Source organism: Nicotiana tabacum, chromosome 11, assembly GCF_000715075.1.
Source record: "Nicotiana tabacum cultivar K326 chromosome 11, ASM71507v2, whole genome shotgun sequence".
Lineage (NCBI taxonomy): Eukaryota > Viridiplantae > Streptophyta > Magnoliopsida > Solanales > Solanaceae > Nicotiana > Nicotiana tabacum.
In genome coordinates this window covers 135437952-135450079 of record NC_134090.1, presented here as the reverse complement: position 1 = coordinate 135450079, position 12128 = coordinate 135437952, and the positions used below count along the sequence as shown (strand labels likewise).

Sequence of the window (12128 nt, the reverse complement as noted above, 5' to 3'; positions counted from 1 at the left end):
TTGTAAGACGAGGGTACTGAAAAGACAGCGGATCATTATTCGCCATGGCTCTTATGCCACGTTGTTGGGAAAAAATAATAATATCCCGCCCAGGAATAATATTCATGGTAAATAACAATAATACAAGAGAGTAACAAAGACACCAGATCTTTTGACGGGGTAAAATACAATACCCGAACGGACCAATATTTCCAATATAATATTACAACTTAGTAATGTCAAGCGACTACTACAACTTCGAAAGAAATAACACTCTTTATTTTAAATATCTCGCTACAATATTACTCACACTCACTATTTATCTCACATACTACAATCTGTGGATTACTCTCTCTACGCTCTATTGCGCTCTCTCTGATTTTGATGTATTAAATGAGAAGCCGAAGGGTGCTATTTATAGAAGTTCTTGCAGCAATTCAAACCAATCACAATAGTTGGTTTTGCAACTTGCAAATCTACTTGCAAGTCCATCGATTTGCAAATTGTAGGCGCCCACGATTTCCAATTTCCCAATAGTCTCATTTAGTTATTTTCTATTTTAATAAGGACCCACAATTACAACCTTTATTGAAAAAATGACACCGTATAGTTACTATAAAAACAATAGCGAAAAAATATATAAAATTTATATATATACATTCTGCATGTTATATGCAAAAATTATACAAATTTTATATACTTTTTCGGCTACCAAATATAAATAGTTTCTGGCGCGTGATAAAAGTGATAATACCCACCTTTATTCCTCGTACCAACTTAAGGTTCGTAGTACAACAAAGTCATAGGATTTGTCAAGCATAGTATTGTCGGAGTGGAAAACTTGAAGCAGATATTGTGTCTATGGACTGAGTAACTAGCTCTGGAGAAGTCAAACATGTTTCAAAATTGATTCTGGTAGTATAAAAACAAACTTCACTGCATGTGTCTTTGATTTGAAAAAGCAGCATTTCATTTGGAGCGGGATTACAGTAGAGAGAAGTGAAACATCATTGAGTAGAACAGACTCTTGACTGTTGACACAAATCTGAACATTTGAGTTTTCATGAGTACTTTTTCTCTGATGATCACTTTTATTTTCACTCCTCCTTTATCCTTACTCCAAGTATAGAAATGAAATGGACTTGGACATGTGGACTTAAAATTCTTCTCCACATATAACCCTGTCACTATCTTGTCCCACCTTAATTCTACTCCATCTGCCCTAGTCTAAGACAACAACAACTATGCCAAATAAGTTGAGTTCGACTATAAGAATACTCACTGGCCATGTTGCTCCGTTTAAACTCATCTCATGCCAATATTATGTAAAAAAAATATGATTGGCAATTAGTGATCTATCAATCGGTGGCTGCCATTTGAATTAGATAACAATTGATAACCAACAAAAAGAAAAGGAAAGCGACTGGGATGCAGTGGCGAAGCCACATGGTGATAAGGGTGGTCAACTGACCACCCTTCATCGAACAATTGCACTGTGTACATAGGTAAAATATTACGTTTTAGAAGTATATAACACATATTGAACACCCTTTGTCAAAAATGTTTTTCACTTCTTTTAAATTTGAACATCCTGCCACTGCTGGGATGGCTTCACTTTATGTGAAAAGAGCTGCAAAATTGTAGTAAACAACCAGGCCAAAACTACTACTCCTAGTTTAAGGCTGTTCAAGAAGTTTTCAAGCTATCTAGGATTAAAATATTGTAGCAGCATATTACAATATCAGTTACCCAACAAGCTCCTTCTTCCCTTTCCCAAATTACCTCTTCCTACTACTAGTATATAAGGATGGGATTTTCTAAAGCAAGTTGGTTGAAATCCTATCCAAGACTTTTTAGATGCTGTTGCTATCTGTACCTGCTAGTCTATGCTTCACTCTTCTTCATAGCAATTACGGTCTAGATCCCCGCGAAGTTATGTTGAAAAATACTTGCTGTAGCATATTTAGAGTATATGGATCTTCCTGCAAAGGCATATGCAAAAATAATAACTATGAAGGTGAGGCCGTGACAGTAATTTCAAACAGTGTACGTGCAACATTAGCTGGAGAGATTGCAGCAGTTTATAAGTGCATGGAGGAAAGAAGCTGATAGACTCACACGAAGAACAATGTGAAAAGTGTTGTCAATTAGCTGCGGAGGAAAATTGTATCTCAATACATCACATACCCTGTATTGTGAAGGGAGATCAAACAAGAATTCGCATAAAATACAATGGATAATTAGAGACAAAATAACCATCAACAGGGACAAAAATGGTTTACTCGCCTAACCTTGATACTTGCGAAAGACTTAGATAACATTGAACAACATACTTTAGCAGCTGTAAACAAGGGTTAACAGAGAGTTTTTCAACTAGTCAACTCAAGGCTTGTACCACTGCCAGAAAACGTTCAGTAAAAGCACAACAATAGTCCAGCCCTTCCTCTTGCATCAAGATTTTCATAACTATGAGCGTTGCAACCTGTACAACCATAACACTCTTTTCATTTAATGACACCGAAAAACTAATATATTAAAAACCAGTATATGCGAGAGAACAAATTGCTAAACCATTATTACTGTTAGTGGAAAATTTCAAATCAAGATAAGCTGAGTGACACCCCATGAAATTATTGAAGCTATAATCAGGTGGAAAAGAAAGCCACCACCAGTTATTACATACATGATGACACGATCATCAAAAGCAGTGGTGGATCATCACCAACTTTCTACTGTATAGAAGCATACTAAAATGACTCTGTTATGTTCGTGAAGCATATTCGGTCATAAAACCGAAAAAAGAAAGAGAGGTTCGGTAGATTGACATCACATATTAAAAGTCAAATTATGATGAATGCTCTAAATATTGATAAAAAGCATGCATAAATGATAATAGAATTCTAGATTAATTTCCATTGCTTCAGATCACGGAACAAGAATTTAAAGATCAAAGCTGTTTGGACTTATAGGAGAAGAGATACAGAGTTGGTAAAAACCCATATTTTTTCTTGGAGAATCATGTACTAATAGAGAATACAAATTGAAGGATAACATATTAATAAAAAGAAAAACAAGAGGAGAATGAAAAGAGAACAGGAAAAGTGAACCAGGAGGTAATTTGTACTATGCCTGACCTGGAATTTGTGAGAAATGAGACACAGGCATTTGGTGAACAGGAATGCAAGAAACATGTCGACTTTGATTTTGCAGCTAGCTTCGGGACAGATGAAGTAAGAGAGAAAAAGGAAACAGAAAAAGGAGCAGCTGCGGAAAAACAGAAAAGGAAGAAAAGAGAGTAAAAAATGGACTAGCAGCGCTTCGCAGAAGACTCAAACTTGGAGTTTCCTATGCGCAGGAGCACTATGGGGAAATACCTGTGCCCATCCTCTCACTGTTCTCTAGTATCAAGTTTCTATTTTTTACATATTCATGTAAAAATTAAATATAGCTCAAGCAGGAGGCAATAGCTGCACGTGCAACACTGCTTCTGCTGAACATCCACATTTGATGATATGGGAGATCAGCAACTGAACTTGCTACTGCCTTGAGAGCTACTTCTTCCCTTATGCAAAACAATGTCTCAAACGATAAGTCCTATCTGTATTCTGATTTCTTAGTTGTTATCCAAGAATCTAACTCCAAAAACAATGAAAGAATATAAATGTCTTGTTCTGAATATGCTGCAAAAGCCAATGAATTACCTCGGTAGAGCTGTTTCAACAGCCAAGGGCATCAGATACGGGGATGTTAATGCATTACATTTTAGCAGAAATTTTACCATTCTAATGTGATGATCCAAAAGGTAATCTTTTGTTTTAGAATCCGAATTCGGGTTCCGAGGCCTTGAAAACCTCATTTTCCTCTTCCTCGATTTGCGTGCGCAGTCCGAACGAGCTTCCGGAAAGCTTTTGTGTGAAAAAGTTAAGAAATAATGATTTTTGGCTTAAAAAGATGATTTTAGTTGACTTCGGTCAACATTTTGGGTAAACGAACTCGTACCCGTGTTCCAACGGTCCCAGAGGGTCCGTAGTAAAAAATGGGACTTGGGCGTATGCTCGGAATCGAATTCCGAGGTCCCTAGCCCGAGAAATAAATTTTTGAAGAAAATTGTTTAACTGAAAATATAATAGTTCATGAAAATTGAATAGTGTTGGAACTTGATGGAATCGGGCCCGTATTTTGGTTCCGAAGCCGGGTATAGGTCCGTTATAATATTGAAACCTTATCTGTAAGATTTGGTGAGAAACGGAAGTAATTTGACGTGATTCGGACCTTTGGTTGAGAAAATAGGAAGTTTGAACTATCTTGAGAATTTCATGAGTTTTGGTGTTAAATTTGTTGTCTAAGATGTTATTTTGGCGATTCGATCGCACGAGCAAGTCTGTATAATGTTTTTAGACTTGTGTGCATGTTTGGTTTGGTGCCCCGAGGGCTCGGGTGAGTTAGTGCTCGGATGAGTTAAGGATAGGCTTCGGAGTGTATAGACTTAGAAAGGACCTGTGTTGAATAGTTCCAGAAAATTTTAGGTCTCTCAACCTGGGGTTTCGCGGTCCGCAGTAGAATTTTGCGGCCGCACGGGGGATTCCGCTACCGCGGTGGGATTTTGCGATCAGCGGTGGGCAAGGCCAAAGCTTCCGCGGCCACGGCCGTTATTTTGCTGTCAGCGGTGAGTTTCGCGGCCGTGGCCCTTATTTCGCGGTCAACATTTTGAGGATCTGTGAGGGCTATAGAAACGGGACTTTTCATCCATTTTCATTTTTTCAAAACCCTATAGCATAAGAGGCGATTTATGAAATACTCTTTCTTCCCTAAATCATAAGTAAGTGATTTTAAACTCATTTCTTTCACTTTTAACTTCTTTTTACAAGATTTCATCCTAGAATCTAGGGATTTTCATGGGGGAATTGGGTGTTTTTGGGTAGAATTAGGAATTTCGAAATTTGGGGATTTAGACCTCAAATTGAGGTCGGATTCCAAGACCAATTGTATATCCGGGCTCGGGGGTGAATGGGTAATTGGGTTTTGATCCAAATTTCGAGTTTGGACCAAGTGGGCCCAGGGTTGGGTTTTGACTTTTTGGGGAAAATGTTGGGAAATCTATAATTAAACATGGGAATTGAGTTCTTTAGCATTTATGTTATTAAGTGATTTATGACTAGATACAAGCGGATTGGAAGTGGAACCGAGAGGTAAAACGGTAATTGAGGCTTGACTTTTGGCCGTGGAATCGAGGTAAGTTTTGGTCTAACCTTAGCTTGAGGGAATAGGTGTTGTGGTCTTATTTGCTATGTGTTAGTGTTGAGTACGACATATAGGTGTGGTGACGAGTATCTATACGTTGGTGTCAAGCATGCCCGTGAGTCCTATACCATGATTGTTGTGACTCATATTATGTATTGTCCATGCTTAAATTGACGATTATCACTGTTGAACAAGACTTGTGATAATTTCTTGAAAATTGACCATTGTTGAGTATTGGCTCAAGTTGATATTTATTTTGTGAAGTAACTGTTGGAACGAGATTGGTTATAGCTGATTCCCTTGCCGGGATGTATTTGTTTCTATTGTTGATTCACTTGCCGGGATGTATTGTTTCTATTGTTTGGGTGAGGAAGAGTGTAAAGCACGAAGGGTGATGTTGTGCATGATATCGTGAGTGAGTGTTAATGCACGAAGGGTGATACAAATATGGTGTTCATTATGTTTCTCTATTGAGTTAGTGTTAGAATTTGATATTCCCCGCAGCATGTTCCCTTCTCATCTTTATCTGTTATTTCTTGTTATTATTGTTTTGTTCGTATATGATTTAACTGCACATGTTTATATGGTTGTCGTGTCCTAGCCTCGTCACTACTTCGCCGAGGTTAGGATCGACACTTACCAGTACATGGGGTCGGTTGTACTGATACTGCACTCTGCACTTCTGTGCAGATCTCAGTGCCGGATATTGTGAGTAGATTCGAGGTTGCTGCCTTCAGTCCAGGGAGACCAAGGTAGATCTGTTGGCGTTCGCAGAGCCTGAAGTTCCCTTTCCCCGTTTTAGTTTCTTCTGTCTCTTCTATTTCGAGAACAGTTGTACTTCTTTTAGACTTATATTTGTAGTAAATCTTAGACGTTCGTGGATTGTGACACCAGATCCATGGGGTAGTTATGTACTTGAGTTGTGGCACTGTTATATCACTTCCGAATTTCATAATTATCTTATTTTTCATTATTATCTGTTCCGGTTTGATTAATAATAATGGTGGTAAAACTGTAACTGTCGACTTGCCTAGTTTTTAGGAGTAGGCGTCATCACGATTCCCGAAGATGGAAAATCCGGATCGTGACATCTAATTCCTCAAGAGTGATGGCACTATGCTTTGCAGAGATAGTGTGGTCTTTCATTCTTTGTAAATTCGTTTAATTTACTTCAGAATTCAATTTTTTTTTCGTTTGAACTACATACATAGAATGTTAAACACAGTATAAACATTTTTTATGATAACTCACATGTATATTTATGGTTATATAAGAATATCACTCTCGTAGAAGATGAGAATGAAGTAATATTTTTGCAAAAGATGAAATTGAAGGCAGGCCTAACCTTCCGTGACAGTTCATCTCCCTGATCCATGCAGCGCAGGCACAATGGAAATAGTTGTGTTTCCAGGAAGAAATTAAGAATTTCTGGTCCATATGGATCATCAAACTGCACAACAAAGTGAATTCAGATATCGTATTAGTTCTTCTTAGGATAACTACATAGAGTGTAAGATCAATGGTTTACATTACCATATGAAAGTCCATACATCACAGAGAGTTAATACTTCAGAGAAATCAGATTGGCATTTTGCTAATTAGTATGAGATTAGAATGTGGACGGAATTCACTTGCATGCAAATATTGACTTTCACAATAGAAGTGGAGAAGAGCCATGACCCATATTAATGCATCTATAAGTTTGTTGCAAGTAAAAGGGAATTAAAATACTCATGGTTCTGCTCCATTAACAGCGACAATAGCTGCAGTAATATAGCTTCTAATTTTCTAAGAGAAAAATTGCTTTAACATAATATCCATGCAATGCAGTTATTCATGCTAGACTAAACTACGTATAGTTTAGTTACTCAACATATGGTCCAAGTTGAAGAAACTTGAAAAATCAGTGAATGAAAGAAATGTAATGAGAAGTAGGGACAGAACATGTGAATAATTGTTTAGGTTATATTATCACCTTTGCTAGGGAACCAATAAGACCCAAGCTGCTAAGCCTCACAAATTCCAGAGGCTTCTCATTTGCTGAAGCTCTGAGAAATGGGTAAAGATAAAATGGTATGTTGGCTGCATAAAAATAGTAGTATTAGAAGAAGAAACTACTACTGAAATAACAGGAGACGAAAACAATTTCCAGTTAACTCAGAAATCAGTCTATGATTCCTTTTACTTGTGCTCTATCATAATCCATGAAGAAAACCAGGAGGATAAAAGGCAGAGGATGAAACCTATTGAAGAAGTGAATACAAATTAAATGTCTGAGGATAACTAGACCAGCGGATGGACAATGCTTCTCACCAAAGGTCTTTGCAGGCACAATGTACACACTCACCACAAAAATGATAGTGGCTTGAACATTTACAATTCATGTTCGCAATGCAGTAAAATCAGAAACCATATAAACTAACAAACTTTTAAATTAGAAAAAGGACTGCAGTTGGCAGAATTTGTTCTTATACGCAATCTGAATTTGCAAGAAAGGAGAATGGAAGATATGCCAAGAAAAAGCGAATAACATTGTAACAACACTTAGGTCGATGAAAAGGTAAAACGGCAAAACTCGTCCATTTGAAAACTAGTAAGTTGAACCTGTTGTTTTGGTAGATACATGCATACTCATTTGCATATTATAAAAGTAGATTGACAAGGATATATCTTAATATTCATTTTTGTGTGAAGCATTAGAGAACCACGCTACCTTTGACGAGCCCCTTCCTTGTTTCTGGGTGAGAGGCCATACACTGCACTCATAAAGCCATAAAAGAGTGGTTGTTACATATCATTAAGAGGCACAAGGTGTTGAAAATAGTAGACTACAATCTGATTCCATCAAATTCATTTTATGACTTCATCCTCCTGATCCCAGAACATTACTGACTATTGAATTATCTATTCAGTGAAAAATTTTTACTATGAATTATATATCGTGTATACAGTTTCCGTGGAGTCATGCACAAAAATCCTGTGTACAGACTATATTCTGATAATTTTTCCCTTCATCTGCATTTTAAACCCAATTTAGTGCAACTAGCATTAGACTGCCTCTAACAGTGCACTGCATGGACATTACGTATAAAAACAGATAATGAGTTTTACCTTTCCACATAACACTTACTTAAACATCAGACTTGATTATCTATACTGAAGTTACTACGAAGATATTAAAGCAGTTTGCTACTCATATTACAGCGCTCCATTTAATAATAGCGATTGTAATATGAGATATCTGTGGAGAAATATAAACTGATTTCTCCATTTATTCTGGTGCTTCAGTGTTTTAAGGACATTTCAAGTGGGAAAGACTAGGACCTTTATTCCTAGGTTATGATCATCAAATATTCTTACTCTCAAGCACAGATTTGATGCTATAACATCTTATCATCGTAACACTGAAAAATCATGAGACCACGAGAAAGAAGGCAACATCCAGACTGTATTACCAAATTATTTAATTTAAGCGTGAACCTAATCTAGGATGCAGCCCATTCTAGTCGAACAAGTTTTGAAGTAAGTGCATGAAGAAGGCAGTTGAAAGCAAGTTTATCCTCGTTGAGTAGCACTTTCACCTGCTCTAATAGAAAATATGTAATATGATATGCATGTACAAGATGTAGAAGCTAAGGATACACGCCAAACCAAGATTGTATGCAAACGCACAAGGAGAAGTACAGTGGTATATGTTGACCTGAAGTAAAGTAAGAGCATCACAAACTCGAGTTGATTCCTTCATGGTTAATGTTGAGGTTGACAACTTCGGGTACACTGCTAATACTTCCTGGAGTGAAGAGAAAAGTTAGGTTCCAAAAACTTGTAGCAATTTAGAACTCCTGGTCCATCTACATCTTTTGCCATAACTTTCGATGTATATGGCTTGTCCTGCCTGCAGAGTAAGTGCCTCACATATTTGTTTTTGCTGCTTACAGAAAGGGCTCCATATGGGTTCGTTGAAATGAAATCATGTATTTGAGCAAAACTTATCATTTTCAAATCTTAATTTCAATGTGCAAGGCTAATCGCAACCGTTCCCAATCTATCTCAAATCAAATTGCTTTATAGATCTCTTGAAAAAATTACTATTATGGCAATATGACCAGAACGTATGGACCTTAAATCAATTCTATATTCAAGATTTCACGCACCCAGAAAAATAATTTAGAATATACTAACCCAAATACAGTCAAAGAGCTAACTTACAATGCAGCAACTCAAACGAATATCATGAGCATAACACATATAAAAGGTGACCTAACAAAATTAACCCTTTCTTAAGTCAAACTTTTCTACAATTCTCGTAACTATCAACACTAAAGAAATCTCAGAGTCTGGCAATAAAATGCACAGATTATTCCTAGTGAAGAACTTATAAGTGCCCCACCCCCACCTCCACTCCAAGAAAGCATCGACTACACTCAAACTATCAAGTTATTTACATATCCCTTTCTTATATTGAATACAACAGTAGTTGGCCATTTTTGTCAAATTGGCAAGCTATAAAGCAGTATCTAGTTGAACCATCTCACAAAGACTGAAATTTAATTCAAGAGGTTCTACTTTTGCATTGCTGTTAAGTGTTTGCATGTGCTAAGTGAGTTCGTTTCTTCTTACCACGAAGATCCACAAATTAATCAAAAACTGTCCTTTGATAAGCTAACTTAGATATTTTGGAATGGAAACTTTGCATAATTCAGTTTCTGTATTACTATTAATATCAATATTGTTTGGAAGAGGAATTCAAATACCAAAAAAAAGAACCTCTAATTTACATGTGCCTCCTATGGTATGTGGAAACTTTGCCTTTCGCAAGCAGAGCTCAGGTGAAAAACTTAAAAGTCCAGCTTAAGTATAATTTGAAGTGTAGTTGACAAGAGATTGACAAAATGTAAAAGAGGTATACCTGTAAAAGTATGTACACGGTATTAAAGGAGTTCCACAGCAGCAAAGCCAGATCGCTGCACATTTCTCGTTTCTAACAAAATAAAATAAAATTACCACCTCAGAATTGTCTCCCCAAATTTACCACGTTAGACAGGATAGATGAGAGACAAAGCAAAAGATAATTGGAAATAAACAAAAACAAGATGGTCTTTTTATCATGTTGAACTGTATCAAAGTTAAGCTCATTCTTCAAAGTTAATTTATTAGTATGTTCTTTTAAGAAAGTAATCATAGAAATGAAGAAGCCAATCCGTTGTATATCGTAAGGAGAAATCAAGATGGATTATATCAGTTCCCCACCAGTGTGATCAGACAGTGTGTTCTGCTTGACCTATAAAAAGTTGAATATTTTTAAACAATATATATGTATACTAAGTGCTTACTCATTGGCCATTGCCACATAATAGTAGTTGGTGTGGTGTTATTTTCTACATCTACTAAAAGATTAATGGAGTGCTTTTAGTTGATTACAGAACTTGCTATAATATTATGGGGTGCTAATTTATCCTGATGTGATCAACATATAAAATTACACACACATACGAGGGTTAAACCATAGATGTACTACAAAATTACACACCATCCATTGCCAAGGTAATTCTGCCCACCAAAACTGGAGTACTAGATGGGCTCACACCAAGTATTCTAGCTGGATTTAACCCTAAAATCTAGGTTGTTATTTCCATGTCTCGGCCACTAGGCCATCCCTTTGGAGAGTACTTTTTTCATTACGTGCTCCTTCCTACATACAGGGGGTGTGACAGCATTAAAAGACACCATTCTCCAACCGTAGCATACATAGTACATGGTAGTGGATGCATTTTTCGCCTCGACACATACATATACATATATTGTATACACAAACACACACACACACAAAAAAAAAAGACCCCACACTTTGAAAACCCTCCTTTCAAGCATCAATATTGATTCTTAATTCTTCACTCTCATGGAGAGGAACCTCCAACTTCTGGTCCTTTTCCACTAGGCTATCACTCTCTCATCGACTCAGAGCCGAATGTAGTGTATGAATTAGGGGTTCATCCAAGCCTAGTAATTTTAGCTCAGACCCAACAATTTGACTAAATAAGTACAAATAATAGATTTGGAACCCAGTAAATCGGATAAATTGTGGTAGAATATATTCCTAACCGAACCATATCCATAATATTCACATTCTGCATGCCTCTACCTCCATAAATATATGTAATTGAACAATTTTATAAAAAATATACTACTCCGTACGTGTATCATAGTAAGGCCAGGTAGTGGGTGCATTATAACTAAGTACCCATATGGATACACCTCTGCCCATCAACCGAAAAAAGAACAACAAAAACAACATACATTACGAAAAATCCCAGAAAAATCGCTTGGCTTTCTGAGGATTCAAAACTCAAAACATGTACTTTTTCTTGGTACCACAAAACCAATAAAGAAAATTAACTTTACCTGTTTGATCACAATGTTGAGTCGACTAAGAACCGCTTCACGAAGATTACTGTCGCGAAGCAACGCTATCAACTGCTCCGGCGAGGCCGTTGGCAAGTCAGGAGGCTTCTGTGCGACTAACAACGCGCTACGGCGGAGTTGGTCCACCAATGGCGGCGGCTTTGGCAAATTATCCATTCAGAGTAAGATGTACGGTTAGCCTCTTGCAACTGTACCCAACTTTTTCTTGCCCTTTCAAATTCTTGGAGAGAATCTTGAAATTGCTTTAGTGAAAGAGAAAGGGTAGTAGATAATTCTCTCAAAAAGTTTTTCCTTGCTGTCTACGGCTTTGGCTCTTTGGGATTCCAAGTTAGCGGGGAGAATGGAGGGGCGGAAGGGTTGTGTATTTCATGCAGAATCTCGATATTATAGGAGCAGTGTTTTAGTGAGACTTAAAAAAAAAGTTTAATTTCGAAAAAAACTTTAAAAAGAAAGAAGAATTAAATGACGACATAATAAGAGTGTTA

At 37.0% G+C, this 12128-nt stretch overlaps 1 protein-coding gene across 1 annotated transcript; it reads right to left on the bottom strand.

The window, feature by feature from the left end:
- Positions 1-1431: 1431 nt before the first annotated feature.
- Positions 1432-11799, bottom strand: LOC107791405 (cell differentiation protein rcd1-like). Its single transcript, XM_075224428.1, has 9 exons — positions 11623-11799; positions 10130-10201; positions 8921-9010; positions 7934-7976; positions 7196-7302; positions 6566-6670; positions 2271-2461; positions 2098-2167; positions 1432-1961 (listed from the first exon to the last, which is right to left on the bottom strand). Exons 1-7 carry the CDS (start codon positions 11797-11799, stop codon positions 2357-2359), a joined length of 699 nt encoding a protein of 232 aa, XP_075080529.1. The 3' UTR covers positions 1432-1961; positions 2098-2167; positions 2271-2356.
- Positions 11800-12128: the final 329 nt, after the last annotated feature.

Excerpts from the sequence above, each read along its gene's own strand:
- LOC107791405 (XM_075224428.1), bottom strand. The coding sequence starts at position 11,799 with ATGGATAATTTGCCAAAGCCGCCGCCATTGGTGGACCAACTCCGCCGT. Across the intron at positions 10,202-11,622 it reads TCAACATTGTGATCAAACAG|AAACGAGAAATGTGCAGCGA; the intron begins GTAAAGTTAATT and ends TTATTTTGTTAG. Across the intron at positions 7,977-8,920 it reads ATGCTCTTACTTTACTTCAG|TGTATGGCCTCTCACCCAGA; the intron begins GTCAACATATAC and ends TTATGAGTGCAG.